The sequence below is a fragment of the Carassius auratus genome, chromosome 12, assembly GCF_003368295.1.
Source record: "Carassius auratus strain Wakin chromosome 12, ASM336829v1, whole genome shotgun sequence".
NCBI lineage: Eukaryota > Metazoa > Chordata > Actinopteri > Cypriniformes > Cyprinidae > Carassius > Carassius auratus.
In genome coordinates, this window is record NC_039254.1 from 9,521,475 (window position 1) to 9,547,551 (window position 26,077).

The window sequence follows — 26,077 nt, forward strand, 5'->3', positions numbered from 1 at the left end:
TTAAATAGTATCTGTGGAATCATTTGCAATCATGTCAATGATATCACTGTAAATGAAGTGACCACAACGAAGCAAGCCAGAGGTGACAAGGAACCAAAACTCCACCGGTCACAAAATGGAGAAAAAACAAGGTCTTTACAGGGGATCTGTATCTGGGGCTCTAGTTGTCCTGGTCTCCGCTGTCTTTCAGGGCTGTAGAGGTCCTTTCTAGGTGCGATCCACCATCTGGTCTGGATACGTACTGGATCCGGGTGACTGCAGTGACCTTCGAATAAGAAAGAAACAGATTAATATAATTGAAGATGTTAATATCTATACGATGTTTGATAGGGAGCCAGTACAGGGTTTACAGAACTGGGCTAATCCGGTCATACTTCCTGATTCTAGGAAGAACTCTAGCTGCTGCATTTTACCATTCATAAGAAATTGGTGACTTTAATACCTAAATTGCTTTATTAACAGTAGACATGCATGCACAGCCATATTAATGATTATTCCCATTGCATCTTGTCATCATGTACAGAGCAGTGATTACATTTTCATGCATAATTTGCACACCTGGTAAGCAGTTGTTGTAAACCTCGTCGCAGTGTCTGTAGGGTGTACATTTTGTTGAATTCCTGACATGGCTTAGACTTGTTCTCCATTTTGTTCCACCTGTATATTGAGATGAGGAGCATGAAAACAGCATTATTACAAAGATAAACATTCAGACATGGCAACTGAGAAATGTATTGTTATGGCACCTTTTTAAACCTCTAATCAAATCTGTAAAAGAAGATACTCAGTCAAGCCAGCTGGATTGTGCCCTCTTTCGAAAGGAGTCTGTATACAGTACAGCAGACTTCTGAATTTGGAACAAACCAAAGACGGACTTAGTAATGTAGCATCACCCCTCCTCCAGGATCACGTAAAGAAGAATTTTCAACAGGACAGCATCTGGCAACTATTGGGTATTACAAAAAAAATAAAAAAAAGGTGTCAGTGCCATGGTTTTGTCTCAAGATGCACATCAGTAATGTGTTTTTTTTCTTTCTAAATGCATGTTTACAAAAGCTACTTCAATGTTCTAAATTTAACTACAGCCTAATCCTGGCTTAATCCAAGCCCTGTCTGTGAAACTAGACCTAAAAGTTATAAGGAATTATGAACCGGTCCATTATATTTTGTATAGATAACAATAAAAAAAAAATTTAAAAAATTGTTTTGCATTCACATGCTTACAACTTCAACTGGTACACAGAACAGTTCTGCACATGCATAGTATTAGAGAAAACACACCTCAATAGTGCAAAAAAAAAAAACTTATTTTAAGAACTCTTAAGTTAATGTATATCACACAATCTCCTGAAAGACTTAACATGCAAAAATATATGGTTAGTGTTGCAAATGTATCTTCTATCATTCCAGTCAAACAACATTCTTTTATATTATTCAATAGACTGTTAACACGCTAACAAACGTTAATATTTAATGGTACGTCAAACGTAATTTGAAGTTAATGGTAGGCCCCTAACAAGGTACACAAACAACGTTGCTACCACTAATTAGATTTCATTGAACAATTAAACCAAAGTAGACACCAAGTCTACCAAGTCGTTCACCAAGATACCAATTAAAATCAAACTTACAACGCAAAAAAACATTAATTACTCCGATGACCAATTTCTGAACTTACCGTTTGATCAATCGCAACCATTACTGAAGCGTTTGGGTGCAGTTATATCTGATTGGTTGCGCCCACGTTGGTCGATACTGATTGGCTCCCACCGAATGGCAGGTCCCGCCTACCATCCGGCTGACAGTTACTGCCTTCCGGCTGTCAGTTACTGCCTTCCGGCTGTCAATGTCAGCCACTTCCTGCTGCCAGCTGCCGATTTTTTATCTGAACCCCTGCTGGTTTTTGTTGCATTTACGCAGTTATGACCAGCAGGGTTCACCACCGTGTGGTGTTTCGAGCACTTCGAAACAGTGACTCACTTTCCTAGTAGAAAATAAAAAAGTAAACTAACATAATTAATTTATATTTTATAAAGGAAATCTATTCAATTCTAGTAAATAGCAATAAATAGTGTGTGTGTGTGTGTGTGTGTGTGTGTGTGTGCGTGTGTGTATGTGTGTTTATTTGTATCGAAGTAAGCAAATGTTTGAAATGTTTGAAATCCTAATATAAGTCTGAAATTCCAGTAGTTTATAGGTGTAGCTGCAAGGACTTTTATTTTGAATTGTTCTCCACGACCTTGTGTAGGTCACAGTCATCAGCTTCACGCTTTGGTTTCACGTTGCTGCATGCTGTGACATCTCTTGTCAGAGTATTTATTTGTTCTTAAATAATTGAGTTAACCTTAATTATACTTAATACCTGTGTTTTCATATTCATACTGAAACATGAACGATGATTTGTCAAGTTAGCAGTAACGCCTGATTCAGCTTTCTAACCTTGACTCAATGCTTCAGTAACGTTACTCTTACATTGATACGAGTAATATAGCGTTCCGAGTATGATGTTACGGAATATTTGTAAGTATCCCAGACAGTTCGGTCAGGTCATTTGGCCATTTTCTATTCCTCAAGGCCAGCATGTGCCTTGTTTATCAACACACCTACAAAAGGCAAGATATGCCAGTGCCACAACAGGTAAGATCATTACAGAAGAGTAACGTTATAGAAAGACAAAGGTAATGTATTGATGCTTGGTATCTTGTTCTTTAAATCACATTTTGCAGAGAGAAAGAAGTTCTACGAGAATGTCTCGATATCTCAAGGTGAAGGTGAGCATCATTCAGTGTTTATGCCCATATAGCAGTCTACAACTTCAAAAAGAAACATGTATTTAACAAAAGAAAAGGTTATGTCTGTTTGAAAATAGGTTTTGTGTCATCTACAGGGGGTTTGTATGAAATAATCCTTGACCAACGAAAGATGAAGACTCCAGGTGGAAAGCTGTTCACAGTGCCCAATGAAGCTCTTGCCATAGCTGTTGCAACAGAGTGGGACATTCAGAAGGACTCACTGAAGTTTTACACCATGCACTTAGTAGGCCATCCTGATTAAATAAAGTAGAGTTCTTACATTGTGTATATTAACTGTGTTATCACCCAGCAGCATTTTTTAATTTAGAAACAGATGCATCCAACATTATCTGCATACAAGCAGCAAGCGATGCCTACCAGATCTCAAATCTTAACTGTTTAATTGTTTTTCTGTCCATACAGACCACCCTTTGCAACACAGCACTTGATAACCCAACGCAAAGGACGAAGAAACAAATTATCTCAGCTGCTCTAAAGTTTTTGGAGACTGACACAATCTGGTATTTTTTGTTCACTTGATGGCATTTAATTGATTAAAAAAAGTTTATATAACGTTATCTTGTAATGGCAGTAAAGGTAAATGGTATTACATTTCCTAAGTGCATCTATTTATATTGTGTTTTCATTAAATCAGATGTCTCTGTTGTAGTTTCAGAGTAGAAGAGCCTCCAGGACTTGTAGAAGTTCAGAGAAATGAATGGGACCCTGTAATGAACTGGATAGAACAAAGGTAATTTTGGCTAGATAATTTACACTTTTTAGCTAGATTATGTAATAGCCACAATATATAGCCATAAAAAATGAATGACGTATATGAGCATCTTGTGATTTTTAGGTACAATGTAGTAATTGGCACATCCACCAGTATACTGGGCCCTCAAATCCCAGAGGAGACTAAGGAGACCTTTCGTCAACACCTTAATTCCTACAATTTTTGGTCTCTGACAGGTAAAGATACTGTGGTGATTTTGCATCTTATGTGAAGAGGACCATTTGAATGGTACAGTTTTTTTTGTTTCTACAGGGCTTGATTTTATGATCTCTCAGCTGAAATCATTGGTCTTGTCCTTTGGGCTGATTGACAAACACCTAAGCGTGGAACAAGCAGTTCTTCTGTCCAGACTTGAGGAAGAATACCAGGTTTGGTAGCTTTTAGTTTGTTCCAGCTGTTTAGTACTTACTGCTTTTTACCCGTATCAGTAATTACTGTTCTTTATGTTCTGTTCTGTCTTAGATCCAGCAATGGGGAAATGTGGAATGGGTTCATGATTATGACATGTATGAGTTGCGAGCACGAACAGCTGCTGGTGCAATGTTTGTGCATCTTTCTTCTGAAAGCGCAGCTGTAAAGAGAAAAATTTTACAGGAATAATGCCAAAAGGCACTGTTTGAGACTGAAAAAAAATTTGATTTTTGATTTCTCTGCCCAGTGTTTTTTTTTTTTTTACTGCAAGCTGCAGTGACACCAGTTACAATGCTGTTGCTGTTTAGTTATGTTTTGAGCAATAATATAGATGTCTAAGGTCATGATATGTATTACTAGTTTCAACAGCTGCCAAATGGAAAAACTGTAAATACTAAATCCCAGTATTTTAATGTCAAAGCTGTGAAACTGTTTAGCTAATATGTTGGAAAATTTTGATAAATTGTAATCATGTGCACATCTGACTGAGTCATCTCATTTATCATTGAAAAGGTCATTTATTTCAGTAATTCATTACAAATTGTGAAACTTCTGTATTAAATAAATACAGTGCACACAGACTGAAGTAGTTTAAGTCTTTGGTTCTTTTAATTGTGATGATTTTGGCTCACATTTAACAAAAACCCACCATTCACTATCTCAACAAATTAGAATACTTCATGAGATAAATAAAAAATAAATGTTTTTATTGAATTGTTGGCCTTCTGGAAAGTATGTTAATTTACTGTACATGTATTCAATACTTGTTAGGGGCTCCTTTTGCTTTAATAACTGCCTAATTTCAGCGTGGCATGGCGGTGATCAGTTTGTGGCACTGCTGAGGTTGTTTGGAAGCCCAGGTTTCTTTGACAGTGACCTTCAGCTTATCTGCATTTATTGGTCTCTTGTTTCTCATTTTCCTCTTGACAATATCCCATACAGTAGATTCTCTATGGAGTTCAGATCTGGTGAGTTTGCTGACCAGTCAAGCACACGAACACCATGGTCATTTAACCAACTTTTGGTGCTTTGGGCAGATGCCAAATCCTGCTGGAAAATTAAATCAGCAATCTTCAAAAAGCAGATCAGCAGAAGGAAGCATGAAGTGCTCCAAAATTTCTTGGCAAATGGGTGCAGTGACTTTGGTTTTCAAAAAAACACAATGGACCAACACCAGCAGATGACATTGCACCCCAAATCATCACAGACTTTGGAAACTTAACACTGGACTAAAACCAACTTAGGCTATGAGCTTCTCCACCCTTCTTCCAGACTCTAGGACCTTGGCTTTCAAATGAAATAAAAAACTTGCTTTCATCTGAAAAGAGGACTTTGGACCACTGGGCAACAGTCCAGTTCTTCTCCTTTGCTCAGGTAAGACGCCTCTGACATTGTCTGTGTTTCAGCAAATTCCTTGTCACGTCTGTGTGTGGTGATGCCTTGAGCCCAGCCTCAGTCCATTCCTTGTGAAGTTCACTCAAATTCCTAAATCGGTTTTGCTTGACAATCCTCATAAGGCTGCGGTTCTCTCGGTTGGTTGTGCATCTTTTTCTTCCAAACTTTTTCCTTCCACTCAACTTTCTGTTAACATGCTTGGATACAGCATTCGGTGAACAGCCAGCTTCTTTGGCAATGAATGTTTGTGGTTTTCCCTCCATGTGAAGGGTGTCAATGATTGTCTTTTTGGACAATGTCAGATCTGTTAGATCAGCAGTCTTCCCCATGATTGTGTAGCCTAGTGAACCAAACTGAGAGACCATTTTGAAGGCTAGATGATTGGCATGTCACCATATTCTAATATGTTGAGATGGTGAATTGGTGGGTTTTTTGTTAAATGTGAGCCAAAATCATCACAATTAAAATAACCAAAGGCTTAACCACTTCAGTCTGTGTGTATTCAATTTAATACAAGTTTCACAATTTGAGTTGAATTACTGAAAAAAATAAATTTTTCCACGACATTCTAATTAATTGAGATGCACCTGTATGTTTTTAGCTCTTAGTTTTTAGTGCTTTAGCTACATAACCACATTATCAAATCCGCGGCATAAAGCAACGTCATGTCAGTGGAATCACTGCTGTCCCTTTAATTAGCTGGCGTGCCATTTCAATAACTGACTGCATGCTCGGCCAATAGCTTTGCTGCCCTTGAATCACACGACCAATGGGAGTCGTCCATTGGCGGGCCTTGAGTGTTTACAGTCTTATTGACTGTTTAGTCGTTGAGTATGTTGACAAGATGGAGTTCTTGCTGGGAAACCCGTATAGTACTCCGGTGGGACAGTGCATTGGTATGTTTTTTAAGGAATTATATGGTTAAAAATTGTTAGTAACAAGTTAACGCTTAAAGCGATGCATTTAGGTAAGCCGCCGCTGCTTAGAAACTCTTATGGATAGCTTAACAGTTAGCTGGCTGACAGCTAATGCTCATTAATGTTAGCTGATCTTATTTACCGTTAACGTTACCTCTCAACATGTGCGTCTTTAAAAATAAAGATACTAAATTAATTAAATTATTGATTATAGTGAGGCGAGGCGCTTTTAAGTAAGTTAAGCTGAAATACTACTTTCACTAACCAGCTGGTATTAGCCTGCTAGGCAGTCGACACTTCGTGTATCTCTCACACCCAGTTTCATACCAAAAGCTTGAGATAATGTGTGTTAATGATTCATACTATTGATCAACTCTTATAAATGGACACTCTGTATAAAGAAACTGACGTCTTGCTTTGGAAGATAACTAGCATGCAAGCACATACTGCTCAGCAGTTTACAGTTCAGTGTAATGTTATTAGTGCCTATATTAATCATAATCTCTTATTAGTGAACGGCTGTAATCGATTATTTAATCAGTTTGTTTTTTTATCTTTCCCAGAAAGGGCCACAGATGGCTCTCTTCAAAGTGAAGACTGGACCTTGAATATGGAAATATGTGATATAATCAATGAAACAGAGGATGGGTGAGACATGAAAGATGCATGGATTACAGCAGGTTGAATTAAGTAACCTCTGTTTTGACGTTATTTGAACCTTAAAACCTACAAAAATTTTACATATCCAGAAGATACTGTCATTGTTATAGTTGCACATTTAATTTATGGCTGAATGATCATGCATTCATAAGTCATTCTGTGGCCATTCAAGTCCATTGCAAGTCCAGGGCATTACATAAACTCATTACAATGTGTTATTTATAGAACATGGCAATGCTTGCTTGTGGAAGATGATTCATTCACTTGACCTTGTCATTGTAATTTCATAACAGATTGCTTATTAGCACCATGGATGTGTTATTTAGTTATTTATCTGATTTATAGGCCTAAGGATGCTATAAGAGCTGTAAAGAAGAGGCTTAATGGGAATAAAAACTACAGGGAGGTGATGCTTACGTTGACGGTGAGAAGCATGCAATGGGAACAATTCTCTTTGCAGTCTTACTAAAATCCATTTTTTAGATTATCCTGTTCATTTTGATTTTTTTTTTAGATTGTCCTGTCCATTTAGATTTTCCATAATGTGTTCAGGTTCTTGAGACATGTGTAAAGAACTGTGGGTACCGGTTCCATGCGCTCGTCACCACCCGGGACTTCATTGATGGTGTTTTGGTGAAAATCATATCTCCTAAAAATAACCCACCTGCCATAGTGCAGGACAAAGTTCTAGCTTTGATACAGGTATGGACTGGATGTTTTGATTGTTCAAGAAGTTAAATGCAACATGAGGATAGGAAAGTTATGATATTTCAAACAGAAGGGCTTAATAGAGAGTGTTAGGAGGTACATCATGAGGTGGTTACCTGATGCTCTGTAGTCAAGGAGATCCGATTGTTTCATTGGCACTGAAGTTGTGCTCATTACAACCTAGTGGATCAGGTTACTAGGTTTGGCTCAGATGACCAAGGTTGACTTCAGTTTGCTTGGTCTTGCATCTAATGTGATGCTAGAAGTTTCTATTTATGAAATTATTAACATGTCTAGAATGACTTTGTCCAAAGAGAACTAGGCAAGTAAAGTCTGTGCTTTGTTTTTTTTGTTGGACATTCAAAAATCATTATTTAAAACCGTCACCTGATTGTAGTACCAACAGTACCTTTTAAAAGTCAAAATGTGTCTTGAGCTTCCTAGCAGTGTTTTAGAATTATATTTTATGTAATAGCTGTTAAAAAAATATATATAAAATTATATAATTATATTATCTAAAAAATATATACAATTTTATATATTTACAGTAGGAAATGTAAAAAATTTCTTTCATGGAACGTGATCTTTACTTAATATCCTCAATATACTTAATATTCAAAGAAATATCTATTTGTGTTAAGAAATTTTTGGGGAACTATCCCTTGAACAAGCTTTTAAATGTAAAAGTAGAGAGGATCTAAGTGTACTGCAGTTATCAACTATATTAATAGCTATTCTAATGCATTTTAAATTACAAGATTTCAAAGCATACATGACGTTTGCATGTACTTTGTACATCAGGCATGGGCAGATGCCTTCAGGAGTAGTCCAGATTTGACTGGAGTAGTCCACGTGTATGAAGAAATGAAGAGGAAGGGTATAGAGTTTCCTCGATCTGAATTGGAGACCTTGTCCCCCATTCACACACCACAACGGGTAGGTGTTGAAGTCAGATATGTTATAATTATGTTATATTATGCCCCTTATCATTTACTTAACTTTCCCTCTCTATCTCTGCACTTTCATTTATTGTGTTGCTCTGTTGATAATAGCTGCAAAGTGCTCCAGAGTTGGACCAGCAGAAATATAACGCCCCAGTTCAGCCCAAGCCACAGCCACAGCCTCACCCTGCCTCTGCTCCTCCTTTCTCTGCCCCTGTGACCCACACTTCCCCACAGATGCCCAATCTGCACATGTCTGGGCCCATCAACCCTTCCCCTGAACAGGTACTGCTGCCTTCCTTCGTTCTTCTAAATGGGATAGATCAACATTTGTTTTCATGGATTGCATAATGATTTGCTAAAATATAATTGACTAGATTTGCAAGCTGCGCAGTGAGCTTGACATTGTGCGTGGGAACACTAAGGTGATGTCGGAGATGTTAACCGAGATGGTTCCTGGTCAAGAGGATCCGTCCGATCATGAGCTTCTCCAGGTTTCTCATTCAGATTCTTTTTTGTTTTCTTTGCTTGAAAGAGCTACTGAAGACCACCAGAGGGAGTGTTGGTGCAGCAGTATGTTGACTGTTTTTATTATACAGTGTTACATGGTTTGCTTCCTTTGTTTAAAGGAGTTAAACAGAACGTGCAGGGCCATGCAGCAGAGGATAGTTGAGCTCATCTCACGTGTGTCCAATGAGGAAGTCACAGAGGAGCTCCTGCATGTCAACGATGACCTCAACAACATCTTCCTACGATATGAGAGGTGTGATGAAGAACAATGAATTTACCTTTTCTTTAAAGGGATACTCCACCCAAAAAAGAAAATTTAGTCATTAATTACTTACCCCCATATCATTCCAAACCCGTTAAAGCTTTGTTTGTTTTTGGCACACAATTTAAGATAATTTGGATGAAAACCTTGAAGCTTGTGACTGTCCCATAGACTGCCAAGTAAAATACTCTGCCAAGGTCTAGAAAAGTCGATGAGAATACTTTTTTATGAGAAGAAAACAAAAATAATGACTTTATTCAACAGTTTAATTCTCTGTCTCTCCCCACATCAACATAGCGCAGGTTGCGTGCGCTCCTCTGTTTCGGCTGCACCACAAGGATGAGCTGTTTTCTTTCAAATTCAATGCGTAAATACACACAGAAAACGTATCCTTGTGGTGCGGTTTAATTAAGTTCATTTTATGTTTGCCTTTCTATTACTAATAATTTAAAAACAATGGTTATAATACTTATTGTATAGCCGTTTTAATTCCTTTGTTTAACCGTTCTGTCTGATTATTATACAGACTTTTATCAGTAATAGACACAACTGTTAAACGACGACAGCGAATAAAAACAAAACAAAATAAAAGAATCACCAATTTTCATATTCCTTGTCACCAATGTCAATATCAAACTAATACAAGCCTAAATAAAAAAATACTTATAAAAAAACTCCAGCTCATCTGACCCATATAAGAGTTTTTATGTAATCGTTCAATGCCAATGAAGTGTCAAAAAACGTGTGCTCCTCACACAGAAACCGAGACAGTGCACACATATAGCTCTGTTGTTTGTGTTTCAATGTTTTAAAACTGCAGTGCTTAAAAACGCGTGTCCGTGATACAGATGTAGTCCCTCGTTTAGGAACGAGCTCCTCGTTTGGTCCAGGCTGGTTTTTCTCCATCTGGTTCGGTCTCCCCTTCACGCCCCGTGGTGGTGTGTAAAGATCGCAGTCATCCAAATGATTCAAAAGTATTACTGTAAACAATGTATTTTACAACACCACTTTAAAATGAAACAATATAAATTTTTTCTATCCAATATATATCGTCATATCGCACAACCCTAGATTAAAAAAAAAGAAGCCAAATATCAGCCGATATACTGGCGTTAGCGATATATAACGTTGAATATCAAAGGTTATAATGTCATTTTAAACTGAATCCATATAAATAGTGCAGTTTAATCCAAGGTTTTGTATGAACAGTTTTAATCGAGGCTTTTGTTTACATCTAAACAACGATCAACACATCCACATAGTGGAAGATCACGAGAACCAATGAGATTTGTTTTAGAACACAGGGCACACACTGTGGGTCCCTAGCCTTCCCGTGTTGAGTTGCGTTGTATCACATATCAACAATAGCCAGAAATTCTGTCAAAAGCATCAAATATTGGCAGTAGTGAGAGGATTTACATTCTTCTCATTAGGCCTATTATTAGGTAACTTTTTCTTTTTTTTTTTTTCTTTTTTTTTATTAAATGATTAATAATTTCATAGTAATATCATAGCGCATTACTGTATGACATGCTGTGAAGATAATAAACAATTAGGCTATTATCTTACTCCTCATTAAAAATGTTTTAAAAAATGTTTTTTTAAAACAGGTATATTCATTTATAAAATGAAATATAGGCCTATAATTAAAATTATTAACACTGCAGTCATCAGTGAAAATTAAGAGCAGTTTTATTTCATGCACCGATTAAAAAATAAATAAATAAAAGACCTGTTTAAAGCTGAATACGTTTTTTCTAATGTTTTTAACTATACAGACCATAAGAGAAATATTAAGGGACAAATGTAAGACCGTTATGTACCGTTATCAGCATATATAGAAGACTTGTCTCTTGTCATCTCTGAGAGAATATGTGCCATTAATGCAGGGTTAGAAAGCTTTGTGTACTTCCACTTTCTTTATAGTGAATTGACTGAGATCAAGACATTGCATGCAACAAATTTCATGTTGATTGTGTGGTATCATTTGGTTCGCCTTCATGATATTTAAAACACAAATATTTCCAATATTGCAATGTAATATTGCACCTAATGTCTTTGGGATGTCATGAGAGTAAATGATGACAAAATTTAATGCTTGATTAAAAAAGTCTGTTTTAAATTAGAGTGAGGTTTTAATAAATTGTATTTATTCTGGTTGCTTATTTTTCATGCTTTTTAAATATTTAATTTTTTTTATTTTTTTATAGATATGAGAGATTCCGATCTGGCCGAACTGCTCAAGGCATAAACAACGGGGTGGGTTGTGTCTTCTTTAAGAGAGTTGTTCTTTTATCTGTGTTAGCATCATTTCATCATCAAGATGGTTTTTTTTTTTTTTTCCCAAACACATATAAGGTAATTGTTCATGCTAACAGCACATCTCGGAGTCACTCTTATAGTTTCCTCTTCCTGTCATTGCTTGCTTTTTGCTCTAAAACATGCTCTGAGAATGTGTGGTACGTTTGCTTTGAGATGTAACTTCATTGTGTGGTTATTAACTGATGTGATTGCATGTTGGTGTTATTTATTGTGTGGTTTGGTCGGTTTTGTGATTTTTTTTTTTTTTCCTATTTTTATTTTCTGGTATTGCTAGCTGAGGGAGGCAAGTATAAAAGTCATCTAATCTCATTTTTTTTACTTTTGACATGCAAATGCAAAAAAAACGTTATGTCAGTTTTGGCTGGTACATCTTCCTGTGTTTATCCAGCATGTCTAGACAGTGAACCTCCACTAGCATGTAGAATGCCTGTCCCACAGTCTGTGACACTTGCCTTTTTTTTTTTGGCCTTTCCTCTACTTGCACTAGTACTAGTTCCTGTACTGCTTCAAATAAAATTGGCTACATGGGGATTTACAGTATTAACAATGCATTTCATGTAATTGATATATGATTTCTAACTGCACATACAGTATTGTTCAAAATAATAGCAGTACAATGTGACTAACCAGAATAATCAGTTTTTCGTATATTTTTTTATTGCTACGTGGCAAACAAGTTACCAGTAGGTTCAGTAGATTCTCAGAAAACAAATGAGACCCAGCATTCATGATATGCACGCTCTTAAGGCTGTGCAATTGGGCAATTAGTTGAATTAGTTGAAAGGGGTGTGTTCAAAAAAATAGCAGTGTGGCATTCAATCACTGAGGTCATCAATTTTGTGAAGAAACAGGTGTGAATCAGGTGGCCCCTATTTAAGGATGAAGCCAACACTTGTTGAACATGCATTTGAAAGCTGAGGAAAATGGGTCGTTCAAGACATTGTTCAGAAGAACAGCGTACTTTGATTAAAAAGTTGATTAGAGAGGGGAAAACCTATAAAGAGGTGCAAAAAATGATAGGCTGTTCAGCTAAAATGATCTCCAATGCCTTAAAATGGAGAGCAAAACCAGAGAGACGTGGAAGAAAACGGAAGACAACCATCAAAATGGATAGAAGAATAACCAGAATGGCAAAGGCTCAGCCAATGATCACCTCCAGGATGATCAAAGACAGTCTGGAGTTACCTGTAAGTACTGTGACAGTTAGAAGACGTCTGTGTGAAGCTAATCTATTTTCAAGAATCCCCCGCAAAGTCCCTCTGTTAAAAAAAAGGCATGTGCAGAAGAGGTTACAATTTGCCAAAGAACACATCAACTGGCCTAAAGAGAAATGGAGGAACATTTTGTGGACTGATGAGAGTAAAATTGTTCTTTTTGGGTCCAAGGGCCACAGGCAGTTTGTGAGACGACCCCCAAACTCTGAATTCAAGCCACAGTACACAGTGAAGACAGTGAAGCATGGAGGTGCAAGCATCATGATATGGGCATGTTTCTCCTACTATGGTGTTGGGCCTATTTATCGCATACCAGGGATCATGGATCAGTTTGCATTTGTTAAAATACTTGAAGAGGTCATGTTGCCCTATGCTGAAGAGGACATGCCCTTGAAATGGTTGTTTCAACAAGACAATGACCCAAAACACACTAGTAAACGGGCAAAGTCTTGGTTCCAAACCAACAAAATTAATGTTATGGAGTGGCCAGCCCAATCTCCAGACCTTAATCCAATTGAGAACTTGTGGGGTGATATCAAAAATGCTGTTTCTGAAGCAAAACCAAGAAATGTGAATGAATTGTGGAATGTTGTTAAAGAATCATGGAGTGGAATAACAGCTGAGAGGTGCCACAAGTTGGTTGACTCCATGCCACACAGATGTCAAGCAGTTTTAAAAAACTGTGGTCATACAACTAAATATTAGTTTAGTGATTCACAGGATTGCCAAATCCCAGAAAAAAAAAATGTTTGTACAAAATAGTTTTGAGTTTGTACAGTCAAAGGTAGACACTGCTATTTTTTTGAACACACCCCTTTCAACTAATTGCCCAATTGCACAGCCTTAAGAGCGTGCATATCATGAATGCTGGGTCTTGTTTGTTTTCTGACAATCTACTGAACCTACTGGTAACTTGTTTGCCACGTAGCAATAAAAAATATACTAAAAACCTTGATTATTCTGGTTAGTCACATTGTACTGCTATTATTTTGAACAATACTGTATACAGTTATATTTTTAGGGTATTGTAGTAATTTCCAGGACTGCATGAGGCATACACTACCTAAAATTTGGGATCAGGAAGATTTTTGAATGAACAAATGAATTAAATACTTTTTTTTTTTCAGCAAGGATGCATTAAATTGATCAGAAGTGATAGTAAAGGATTTTAAATTGTTACACAAAAATGCTGTTCTCTTGAATTTTATATTCATAAAAAAATCTAAACAAAAATTGCATGGTTTCTGCAAAAATATTAAGCAGTAAAACTGTTAATATTCAGTACTGATAAATAAAGGATATTCAAATGATATATTTCTGATGTTTAGTTATTTATGTGCCATTTGTGTAATGGATGCTGAAATTCAGCTTTGTTATTGAAGGAATAAATATTTTTTTATACAGTATATTAAAATAAAATAAAAAAAACAGTACTTATAACGTTACTGTATTTTTGATCAAATAAATACAGCCTTGGTTTTCTTTGAAAAACATTTAAAAATCTTCCAAAGTTTTGAGTGGTAATGTATTTTAGTAAATTCATTAATCCATGAATACATATTTAATATAGTCTACCATAATTCACTGTCACAGAATCTTAATTCCTACTGTTTTCAGCCCTACACAAGATATTATAGGGGGGACCGAGATTTATGTGCAAAGTGTTATGGAGTAGGATAAGGACATGTAGTCCAGGTCATCCACATGAGTTATCATTGTATTATTTTTGAGTAGTAGTGGTAGTTGTAGTAGTAGTAGTAGTAGTAAGACATTAACAAATTATGGTTTTGAAAGCATGTTTTAAAGTGCTTTTAATTGAGATACTGAGGGATTACAGCAGCATAACTTTTTCTAAGTGGCGAAGAAACACATGTTGTGAGAAACACATTATCACATTTGCGATTCCTCTTGTGCCCACTATAATAATCGATGTTCCTGTACAGTCTGAAAACTTCACCTTTTTCATCAATCCTTGGTGTACCCCGAGTTACAAATTTGAACTTAGCCTCACAAAAGAGTTGGTGAAACCGGTGAAAACAATGTGTATAGCACATCCCAACCATTTGTCTTAACTCCTCTTGACCTTATATACCTAACTGCAGGGTCTCTCTTTTTAAAGTACGTAGAAAAAGTAGAATTATTGTATGTAAACCAGTTCAAAAATGTTCATGGTGTAAAGGTAAGATAGCAAATACATCACCTCATCACCACAAAGTGTCCATAATCGATGTGTGTCTGGTGGAATGGTGTTGTGTATCCACAGGTCCTGAATGAGGCGACAGAAGATAACCTGATAGATCTGGGACCAGGGTCTCCTGCAGTGGTCAGCCCCAGGATCAGTGCTACTCCTCCATCCAGCTTGCCTCCCTCTGTGGCTCCGATTCTCTCCGCCTCACCAGTCACTCTCTCCTCCAGACTGGCTGGTTTGGGTGAGTCTGGTGGCATTAGAGCCGCTATTTTTTTTTTTTTTTTTTTTTTACATTTTAGATATCAAGTGGGAAGCTCTCTGTGTTTGTCTGTACTAATGTGAGAATACCATTGCTTTACAGATGTGGGTTCCAACAGTGTGAGTGGCACCTTGACTTCATTGACTACTTGTCAACCCCAAGATGACTTTGACACATTTGCCCAGACCAGGACTGGCACCATGCCTGAAAGGAAGAAGTATGAAACAAATCTATTTCATGTAATTATTAGATTATCATGTGTAATGGAGTGAGATGCCTCCTCAAAAGGGATACTCAGAAAAGAAAATTTTCTCTCATCATTTTCTCACCTTCATATAACACCCCAGATGTATATAAATTAATTTCTTTAGATGAACACAATTGAAGAATTTAAAAATGAAAAAAATTAGTCTGTATAATGCACTTTTACGGTACCTCCGATGTTGATGCTTTATAATCCGCACAACACAAGCATGATCCATAAGAGTAGGGATGCACCGAAATGAAAATTCTTGGCCGAAACCGAAAACCGAAAAAGAGAAAACCAAGGCCGAAAACCGAAACCGAAACACCGAAATAAATTATGCCAATTATTAGTACCATTGCATTTATTGCTATGACCGTGTACTAACTTTACTAAAATTAAGACATTGCAATTGCATAAATTAATATTAAAGTTTCAAAGATAATTACAATTACATAACTTATTAAAAAAAACCCATAAAAATACATAATTACAAATGATGTAAATATTTATTAAGCACATTGCAACAATGCACAGTATAAAATAAAATTCAAACTAAAAATGTATCCCACTCATGTGTATATTTAATAATAATGTACAGGCCTACTGGCCTGCAGAAAGGTTTTAAAATGAACTGTTCTCTCATAAAAACAAAGTGCATTTAGGTGAAGTGCATTTGAAATTTTTCTATGTGGGACTAGAAAGTGCATCACTTCTCCAGTATAGGCAAGACTGTTATCACTTCTGGGGATGGGGACTTCAGACAGATAACCATCTAGCTGTTGAGCAGTTGAGCTTGTCATGTGCCTGACATTTGAGCCATATTTGAGAGAGTGTATTTAAATAGGGCCAGGGCATAAATAAACATTTTTATCAAATTAAAGCAGAAATCTAGCAGAAAATCTAGCATAAATATGGCTACAATCTGATATTATGTATGTATATATGTTTGTGTGTGTGTATAAGAACAAAATACCCAACGTATTATTATTATTATTTGAGGCACTTTCTTGCAGAATTCCACTGAACATATCAGACAACGATGGTGCATGCCACTCATCTGGTGCAGAGACGAGTCTTTTTTTTCTGCGCTCTGATCTGTCTCCTGCACTTGGCGCTTCTCCGTCTCCACGCGGGTTCTCCGCATCCAGCGAGGCCTGGATAATTTCTCGTGCGCGCTGCCTTATTTCCGCATCCAAGTAATGTTCTTTATAACGCGGATCAAGCACATTCGCGATGAAGTGCAGAGGATCCGAAAAGATCTCAGTGAGACGTGTGCTAACAGACTCTATAAGACTGTACTTTTCTTTGTTTTTACTTCGTGGTCCGTCTTAATCTCTTTGTTAGGAGACGCTTTAGTGCTGCGAATAAAGGAATACGAAGAGAGACAATGTTCTCACTGGTGTTAAATGAATGTCGCGTGGAGCTCGTGGTCTTTGCTATGCAGGTGCACGTGCAGGTCGCGGTTTCTGTTTGCGTCATCACAACATTTCGGCCGTGTTGTTTCGGTGATAAAAGTCTATCGGCCGAAAACCGAAAAGGCCATTTTCGGCCGAAAATTTTCGGTGGCCGAAATTTCGGTGCATCCCTACATAAGAGTTGAACTTTGTTGAACATCCCAGTTGAACATTGTTTTCTTAAGCGACGTAATAGTTGTGTGTCAGAAAAATACAAAACAAATTCAGCTTTTTAAACCATAAACCATCACTTCCGATGAATTATCATGCATGTGGCAGTTAGCTGAAAATGATGCATCATAGCTTAAAAAGTTACAAATATTAGTATTTATCTTACACGTACCTATAGTCAGAACCCATAAAACAGACTTCTACCATCTAGAAAACATTGATTTATAAACTTTAGCTGTGTGGTTTCCTTTTGTGTTCACTTTGTGTGGTTTTTTTTAAGCATCCATTTTGGAGGTCCTGTACTCTTGCATTGTAAGACTCACAGAGTATCCCTTTACGAGCAGTGTGCTATTACGTATTAATTTTGTTCAGTTTGGAGATAGCTTTATGATGATACATCATTCAATATTTCATTTATTAAGGGGAATAAATGGAAACATTTGTAAATTCAGTTTTAATGACACTAAATTTTAATTTAAGAGAAGGTCAATTTCATCTTTCCCCACTACTTTAAAAGATGACCGCCTGTCTAGGGCTAGAAGGTCTCAAATGGTAAGATTTTATGCCAGATTAGTGTCATTCATTCATTTGTTTTACACTTTCAATTTTAAAGTGTTTATTTACTTAGACAGAAGGGGCCCCTTTTCATGTAAAATACTAAATCATGCTGTCTGAAATAATAAATTAGCAGATCTTTATTATAAAATAAATGTTTAAAGAGGCATTGTTCCCTAATATTATGATACAATTTATTTTAAATGATGTTGTGTTGTATTAGCTTTAACATTGCTCATTTTGAACTATTAGCGCACCATTCGAAGACACGAAGGCTTCAAGTGGAGTGGCCCCGACTTTGGATGTCAGACAACAACACACTGGGGTGAGTTTTCTTTAACTCTTTCTGTGTGTATTTTTAATTTAGGTCAGTTTCTTGCCTTTTCCATCAGTATATGTGCATTTGGAACCATTGTTTCAACGTTCAAGGCTGCGTTTACACTTGGCTTTAACATGCGACCTGGATCTGGACGTTGTCCACATACACATTGAAAAGGGAAGTGTAAATGCACTTCTGATTGGAATGTTATCCGATCAGCATGTCCTGGTCCAGAGGTAGTCGAAGGATGCATTGTGATCGGATCTCTGTGTAATGTAAACGCAATCCAGCCAATCGTGTCTACGTTCGGAGGTCAACATCACCCCTCTCTCGTGAACTGTCAGGAAAAAAAGATGGAGAACACCTGTGTGGAGACTATTGAGACTCCTACATACTTATCTCTGATTTGTAAAATGTCCTGTGACTGAAAATGCAGTTCAAAAGAAAACGGGAAAGACAGATCCGATCGGTAATCCAGATAGATGTTGATGTTGTCAAATGTAAACGCACCGAAAGAGGCATCATAGAGCTGGATATTGAGATACTTATTTTGGAATGGTTGAAAAGGCAAACGAATTGTGGCTATTTTCAAAGGATACCAAGGTACGTAGTACAACATCAATGTATGTAGTGAAGCAAAAACTCTAAATTAGTAAGTGAGAAGAACGTGACATTTAAGGGTTAGTTCACCCAAAAATCTAAATTATGTCATTAATAACTCACCCTCCTGTCATTCCAAACCCGTGAGACCTCAGTTCATCTTCGGAACACCGTTTAAGATATTTTAGATTTGAGGCCCATTCACACCAAGAACGAGAACTATAAAGATAACGATATTAGCGTCCACACCAGCGAATGATATTATCTGTGTATTCTAAGCAGACGCGCGTCTGCTGCTTTAAATTCTTGAGCTCATTACAGCAGGATTGATTCTGATTGGTTGGCAATGTTTTTATCGTTCATCAGGAAAAAAAATCGTTCTGAAAGTGATTCCAACGATATCGTTTCTCTTTGCCGTTATCGTTATAGTTGTGGTGTGGACTCCGCTATTCTTTAATGTTGAGAACGATTTTTAGAACTATATTTTTATCATAATCTTTATAGTTATCGTGCTTGGTGTGAACGGGCCTTTAGTCCGAGAGCTCTCAGTCCCTCCATTGAAACTGTGTGTACGGTATACTGTCCATGTCGAGAAAGGTAAGAAAAACGTCAAAGTAGTCCATGTGACATCAGAGGGTCAGTTAGAATTTTTTGAAGCATCGAAAATACTTTTTGGTCCAAAAATAGCAAAAACTATGACTTTATTCAGCATTGTCTTCTCTTCAGTGTCTGTTGTGAGAGAGTTAACGAACAGCAGACTGACTCATCCTCGTTCTCTGTCACATGGACTACTTTGATATTCTTACCTTTCTAGACATGGACAGTAGATCATACACACAGTTTCAATGGAGGGACTGAGAGCTCTTGGACTAAATCTAAAATAACTTAAAGGGGGGGTGAAATGCTATTTCATGCATTCTGAGTTTTTTACACTGTTAAAGAGTTGGATTCCCATGCTAAACATGGACAAAGTTTAAAAAATTAAGTTGTACATTTGAAGGAGTATTTTTGTTCCAAAAAAAACTCTTCCGGTTTGTCACAAGTTTCGGAAAGTTTTTTTCGAGTATGGCTCTGTGTGACGTTAGATGGAGCGGAATTTCCTTATATGGGTCCTAAGAAGAGCGCGCGCTCCAGTATAGCAGAGCACTGAGAGGCTTAGCACAGCCTGATCAGAGCGAGAGCGTCGCGAAAAGTCACAAAAGAAGTGTGTTTTTGGTTGCCAGGGCAAGACAACCCTGCACAGATTACCAAAAGAGAAACAGCATTAAGGGACCAGTGGATGGAGTTTATTTTTACAGAGCATCAACAGAGTTGTGCAAGTGTTTTTGTTTGTTTCCTGCATTTCGGATTGCACATCGTTTATTTCTTAAGGATAATGCAGTCCCAACGGAAAAGGGTCACGATTGTGTGTTGGAACCGCATGCGGTGAGTAAGACTGCTTCAAATATCTCTGTGTTGTTAACTTAGCTATCAGCGCGTAAGCACATCAAGTAAACAACATGCGATGTTGTCATCAAACTGCACTTTCCACATGTACAGCTTAAAAAAAAAAAAAAAAAAAAAAAAGACGACATAAAGTGGAACTTAGTCATTTTCCAAAACCGCTAAGCAAATATATACAGTTTCAGTACATACCACACAGAGACGCCTTTGCTGATGCTGCTCTTGTTAAATTTCAGCCTCTGGATCTGTGTCACAGCTTCCACATGCTCTCAACTCAAAAGCCTACTCGCGCTCGTGATTCTTTAGCTCCGCCCACACGTCACGCCTCTAGGCGCTCGTGTTTTTCCGGGAAAAATCGGTACAGACTATCTTTCTCTTATAAATATAATAAGAATAAAGACTTTTTGGAGTTATGAAGGATGCAGTAGTACTCTATAGGTACTTAAGATTAACAGGATATTGAGTGAAAACGAGCATTTCACCCCCCCTTTAAACTGTGTTCCGAAGATAAACGGAGGTCTTACTGGTTTGGAAAGGAATAAGGGTAAGTTATTAATGACATAATTTTGAATTACAGTATTGTGCTGTGACACTCAGTGCAATTACCACATGTCTACACTTGGGGGGTAGTTTGCTAATATTGTTTTGATTAAGACTTTTATGTTGAAGTCATATTGTTTTTGTTTTGTTTTTTGTTGTTCGTTTGTTTTGTCATGTTTTCTTGGGATTATTATTTTATTTATTATTTGCTTTGCTCCGGCCCATGGTTTGGGCCCATAGGCAGCTCTTGACCAGTCCTCTGTCATGGATGACATTGAGGAGTGGCTCTGTGCTGATGTGGTGAGATTTCCTGTCCTTTCGTTTATTTTATTGAATTTTTTTTCTTCTTCTTTAGGATTTGAGCAATTTGTCTGAAAAGGAATATGCCCTTATTACCACATTTTTCTTTTTGTTTGCCTTTTTGTTTTTGGCTGATTTCCCTTTATCCTCTTTTTGGGGTCACTAACGATTCTCCTTGTATGGTTTTTCTGCATTCCTTACTTTTCTGGGATATTCTCACAATTGTTTTAACTTATTAAAATATACACTGTGCATAGTGAGTAGACTCTTGCTTGCTTTACCGCTTATTTTCTATACTAATGACTCTTTTGGATGTTTTGGGTAATGTAATTTGGTTAAATGAAGAATAGGTAATTTTGAAGAGAAAAAATGATCATGTTTCTTGGTGTATCTTTTTGCGCAAACCTTAATGCACTGAAATCTTTAACCCTTTTTCCGCTTTCCTTCAGAAAGGAGATGAAGAAGAGGGTGTGACAAGTGAAGGTATGAAGAATTACTTGATTTATGCTAACATTCAGAAATTGTATTTTTGTATTTTTTATTGGGGGGGGGGGCAGGTTTTGTTGTTTTTGTTTTTAAAGAAATTAACACTCATTAAATATGCATTAAATGGATCAATAGCTGACAGTAAAGACATTTATAATGTTGCCTATTATTTCTGTTTCTACTTTATTTAAACTTTCTATTCACTGAAGAACCTGGTTTCCATCATGTCTTCCACAAAAGGTTTTTCAACTGTGATAAATACGGTGGCCCAGTAGTGCACAACACAACACAATTAAAATGTAAGCTCACAACCCAACGTAAATGTAAGTGATTGATCTTAATATGTGTAATCGATTTTTAAATTAATAACATGTTTTTACTGAATGTTTGGATATCCTTATAATCTTAATTCATGAATCGAGCAGAAAGTAAATCAATAATATTTTTGATTTGGACAGTTTAGCTCTGCTCTTTCTGCACCAACTGCCCCCTAGTGGTCAGGAGCATTCCCGTTGTGTTGTGGCTTAATGTTGTTGTGTTGTGAGCTTGTGTTTGCTTTTTTAATTTAGTTTTGCTGTGCACTACTGGGCCACTGTAGATAATAACTGTTTCTTAAGCAGCAAATTAGCATATTAAGATCATCTCTGCATGATGATACAACACTGAAATTTCAGCTTTGGCATCACAGGAATTGCATTTTAAAATGTATTCAGATTTAAAATGGTAATTTCACAATGTTACCATTTTACTGTATTTTAAATCAAATAAATGCATCCTTTAGTGAATATAAGAAAAAAACATTAAAAACCAACCCCAAACTTTTGAACAGTAGTGTTTATCTGTTCATAGTCCCAGCAATTATATGCAGATTTTGACTTTAAATTCCCCATGAAAACTGTCTTCCAGAGTTTGACAAGTTTCTGGAGGAGAGAGCCAAAGCATCAGAGATGGTGCCCAAGATGCCGACACCCCCGAGTGACGAGCTTTCAGCTGCTGCCGGCGCTTCTGCGAATGCGAGCAAAAAGGCAGGCAGGTCTGAGGACCCTGTCTTTGCCTTGTAGATAAGTGTTAGATCCTCTGCTCATGCGGAAGTGATGGGTCAGCCGCTTTGCAGATTCATCAGCGTCTCCTCTTTCTCTCCTGCTTCTCCAGCACAATCAACACTACCACAACTGAAGTGATCAAAACAATCTCATGTTCTAGACATTTTCATAATGGACATTTTCATACTCTACCAAGTTTTCATTCCATTCAAAATACTGTATAAGATCCATTCATAACTCCCTTTAAAAGCATACTGTTCCTTGTGGGTTCGAGAGTTCAGTGTCTATTTTTTTAATTGATATTTGTGGTATAAAGCAAGGAAGTTCTTGCAATGTCTACTACCAGATCCGGTCATGTCTAACTTTGTGTTCACTGTGGTTCTGCATGCAACAGCTGGATAATCCAACTTCGCTTTCCTCATTAATTATCTGTTAAGGGAGCTAATAATCGTTTTTTTTTTCTTCTTCTTTCTTTTTTTCGTTTTATTTACCTGTTGATCTGCTTTAAAGGGATGTTATACATAGGATTATTTATGAAATTTCCAATTAATACCTCTGACAAGGTGACCGCTAATGGTAGCGGTTCAGCTGGCAAATTTAAAGATTGTGTTATATTATCAGAAATTAGTACCAGTTATTAAATAAGTTTTAAGCATAGTCGTTATTTATTAAAATTAATTGCTTAAAATTGACAGATGTGACATGTCTGTACCACATCTCTAATATTTCACTAGATACTTTTAAATGCTATTTTACTTGGCAAATTCATTGCCTATTAGAAATGATTAATAGGAACAAAAATATGCATTTCAATTGAATTTGCACTGAAGGAATTATTTGCCTTTGGGCTGTGTTAAAAGAGCTTTTGTCCAAATATAAAATTTAAGCTGTCGTTCATTTCGACGCCGTCTATTACGAGGCCGAAAACAAATGGAGTTTCCAGAGAACTGATGGTGACTGCGAGGCAGTTTAAATTGGATTTTACATTGCACGACTGCAGCAGAAGTGGTGTCGAGCGTAATGTTGTTATTATTGAGAATGAAATGGATCTGCCTTAAAGAACTGGTTGTGGTCCACTTAGTCATTTAACGTCATTTAAAAATCAGAGATTTGGTTTAGTGAGGTGAAGTGCTGATGTAATATTTTCATTTGAGTGCTGTTGTGTACATACTGTTTTGACGGACCAAATGTTTAACCTTGGCAAATAATTTAAGTGTAAAGTCGACTAACTTAAGACATATATTGCTTTTAATGTCCAGAGGAGTTTTAGTTGTGTTTGTGTTTGATTATATTTGTTCATGTAGGTGAGCACAAATCAAAGGGACAGTGCACTTTTGCATGGCTGATTATTTATGATTTTACACTACACACAATATGTATTAAGAAGCCCAGATCTAATGAGTAACTAAGCTTTGGCCCTCTTGCACTCATAATTTCAGTTTGAAAACTGGGATTTTGAGGATCGCCGCCTTTGGCAGAATTATTGGGAGTTCATTATGCTGTGTTTGTGGACCGGAGCTGTAAGGGAAACAGTTTAGGGATCAGGTGTCAGTGAGATTTAGTCTTGTTAGTTAGGTGTACTTGAGAAGATCTAAGAAGAAATTCAAGGATAGCTGTAGAAGGGATGCAGCTCGAATATGTACAAGCATTAATACTAAAATATTATGGCTACTTCTGTTGATAACAGGAGATTTGAGGGACACAGTTGATTAGTTTCTTTCATGAGATCTGTATCATCTTCTACATTACTAATATGTATGCTAAAATACACTCAAATCTGACCTCCCATGGATGTTAACCATCCCATTTAAATGCTGTGGTCACTGATTTTGACACTATCACTGAAATATTTCATCCTGGATAAAAATAAAATAAAAACATGATTAAGTGAAGTTATTTATCCATTTCTCAGCATCACATTGAATGAATTTTTCAGCAATTGTGCAATTTCATCACTTAATGCTGCACTAGAGCTTGATTTATTTGAAAAAGTTTTTGCTGGAAATTGTCTCTAATGTACAGTTTGAGAAAGCAGAACATTTTTTTTTTCCTCAGAAGATAGTATTGGTTACTGTATATTAGAATGGAGGGACTGTAAAAATAAAAAAAAATCATAGATTTGGAGTTTCCTTTTTTTTTTAATTGACTGACTTATTGCAATCAGACAAAAGTGATGCCCACTATATGGTCAGGTTATGCCAATGTCTTTTGTACCATTGAGAGCATTTCTTTATAGGAACGGCACTTTTCTTCTCTTTGATATGTATTTGGAGTTGTGTGTGTGTGTGTGTGTGTGCGTGTCTCTGTATCTGTGTGAACAACAGCTCCTGATATACTGATGTCTGCTGCAGACACCGTGTTTATTCTGTATTTACCAAGGGACAGGAAAGAGAGAATCTAGCTTTCTAAAAGGACACATCTCAACAAAGAAAAGTGTGTGTGTGTGTGTGTGCGTGTGCGTGTGTGTGTGTGTGTGCATGCTCTTGGTTTTGTGACCTATCAGGACACAACTCTGTATAATGACATGGGTAAGACACCGGTATTACAAGGAGATGGTGACTTATGAGGATATGACCCATGTCCCCATTTCTCAAATTGCTTATAAATCATACAGAATGAGTTTTTTAGAGAAAGTAAAAATGAGCAAAGTTTCCTGTTAGGGTTAGGTGTAGGGTTGGTGTAGGGCGATAGAATATACAGTTTGTACAGTATAAAAACCATTACACCTAGGGGATGTCCCCACTTTTCACAAAAACAAACGTGTGTGTGTGTGTGTGTGTGTGTGTGTGTGAGAGAGAGAGAGAGAGAGAGAGAGAGAGAGAGAGAGAGAAAGAAGGGATGGAATAAGCTGTACTCTCTAGCAGGTGATCATTTCTCTGGTCAATCTTGGTTTTACAGATTGTACTTGTGTTGGTCTGTGTGCTTACCTGTTGTAATACCTCAAGCTGCTCTCTGTATTGTTTGATTCATGCATGTGTTGAACTCCAATAAACTATACCAAGATGGTGATCTGTTACCTGACTGTCTACTGAAGATGCATGTTATGTTGATTATAGGGCTTTCAGTTTTAAGACTGAATTTTCTGCTGACTTCTCTTCCTCCGCTTATATTTTCAAATGTAGCTCACTCAAAACTAAATGTTTGATGGCAAACATTAATGATAAATGTTTGATGAGTAGAGTGATCAGCTGTTTCCTCATAAATATTAGTATACTGAATTCAACGTATTGAGCCTCTATTAAAAAAGGCCTGAGGTGAGAACAAGATCTTTAGCTGCACAACGGGCCTTGGACGTCTCACAGGAATTGCATATAAGATCTATCATTCAGATCATGTATCAGCCTTGGTATATAGTATAAGACACTTCTCTCAAAAACATTTTTTTTAAAAACCCTGATCTCGCAACTTGAAGAGTTGTATACTTCAAAACCCAGCAACCAAGAAAAGGCCCAAGGATCAACCTGAATGAGCTATTTCTGGAGAAGGAAGAAAACAATCAGAAAACCTGTTTCAGACTGCTAAAAAAAAACCTAAAGCCTGGATTAAA

At 36.9% G+C, this 26,077-nt stretch overlaps 2 protein-coding genes and 1 long non-coding RNA gene across 4 annotated transcripts; 2 read left to right on the forward strand and 1 right to left on the reverse strand.

Moving 5' to 3' along the window:
• Positions 1–203: 203 nt before the first annotated feature.
• LOC113112229 (uncharacterized) lies at positions 204–946 on the reverse strand. The gene is made up of 3 exons (XR_003293401.1): positions 747–946; positions 559–657; positions 204–265 (listed from the first exon to the last, which is right to left on the reverse strand). It is a non-coding gene; the product is annotated as an uncharacterized LOC113112229 (long non-coding RNA).
• A 1,293-nt stretch (positions 947–2,239) lies between these two features.
• Positions 2,240–4,474, forward strand: atpaf2 (ATP synthase mitochondrial F1 complex assembly factor 2). The gene is made up of 8 exons (XM_026276827.1): positions 2,240–2,637; positions 2,727–2,771; positions 2,888–3,036; positions 3,216–3,313; positions 3,463–3,543; positions 3,649–3,761; positions 3,838–3,953; positions 4,048–4,474. The coding sequence occupies exons 1-8, from the start codon at positions 2,502–2,504 to the stop codon at positions 4,183–4,185; spliced, it is 876 nt and encodes a 291-aa protein (XP_026132612.1). The 5' UTR covers positions 2,240–2,501; the 3' UTR covers positions 4,186–4,474.
• Positions 4,475–6,164: 1,690 nt separating this feature from the next.
• On the forward strand, positions 6,165–24,567 carry tom1l2b (target of myb1 like 2 membrane trafficking protein b). 2 transcript variants are annotated; one of them, XM_026276828.1, is made up of 15 exons: positions 6,165–6,287; positions 6,872–6,956; positions 7,314–7,392; positions 7,521–7,670; positions 8,478–8,612; positions 8,729–8,902; positions 8,995–9,111; positions 9,247–9,380; positions 11,600–11,648; positions 15,189–15,354; positions 15,475–15,589; positions 18,052–18,124; positions 20,942–21,001; positions 21,451–21,484; positions 22,394–24,567. In XM_026276828.1, exons 1-15 carry the CDS (start codon positions 6,236–6,238, stop codon positions 22,546–22,548), a joined length of 1,578 nt encoding a protein of 525 aa, XP_026132613.1. In that variant the 5' UTR covers positions 6,165–6,235; the 3' UTR covers positions 22,549–24,567. The 2 variants fall into 2 exon arrangements, with proteins under 2 accessions (XP_026132613.1, XP_026132614.1); XM_026276829.1 differs by lacking the exon at positions 20,942–21,001.
• The last annotated feature ends 1,510 nt before the right edge of the window (positions 24,568–26,077 follow it).

What these genes read in the sequence shown, in the direction of transcription:
- atpaf2 (XM_026276827.1), top strand. Translation starts at nt 2,502, where the DNA reads ATGATGTTACGGAATATTTGTAAGTATCCCAGACAGTTCGGTCAGGTC. An exon ending in CTCGATATCTCAAGGTGAAG is followed by an intron (nt 2,772 to 2,887) that starts GTGAGCATCATT and finishes TGTCATCTACAG; the next exon opens with GGGGTTTGTATGAAATAATC. An exon ending in TTGGAGACTGACACAATCTG is followed by an intron (nt 3,314 to 3,462) that starts GTATTTTTTGTT and finishes TCTCTGTTGTAG; the next exon opens with TTTCAGAGTAGAAGAGCCTC.
- tom1l2b (XM_026276828.1), top strand. Translation starts at nt 6,236, where the DNA reads ATGGAGTTCTTGCTGGGAAACCCGTATAGTACTCCGGTGGGACAGTGC. An exon ending in TCCGGTGGGACAGTGCATTG is followed by an intron (nt 6,288 to 6,871) that starts GTATGTTTTTTA and finishes TATCTTTCCCAG; the next exon opens with AAAGGGCCACAGATGGCTCT. An exon ending in CCGATCATGAGCTTCTCCAG is followed by an intron (nt 9,112 to 9,246) that starts GTTTCTCATTCA and finishes CTTTGTTTAAAG; the next exon opens with GAGTTAAACAGAACGTGCAG.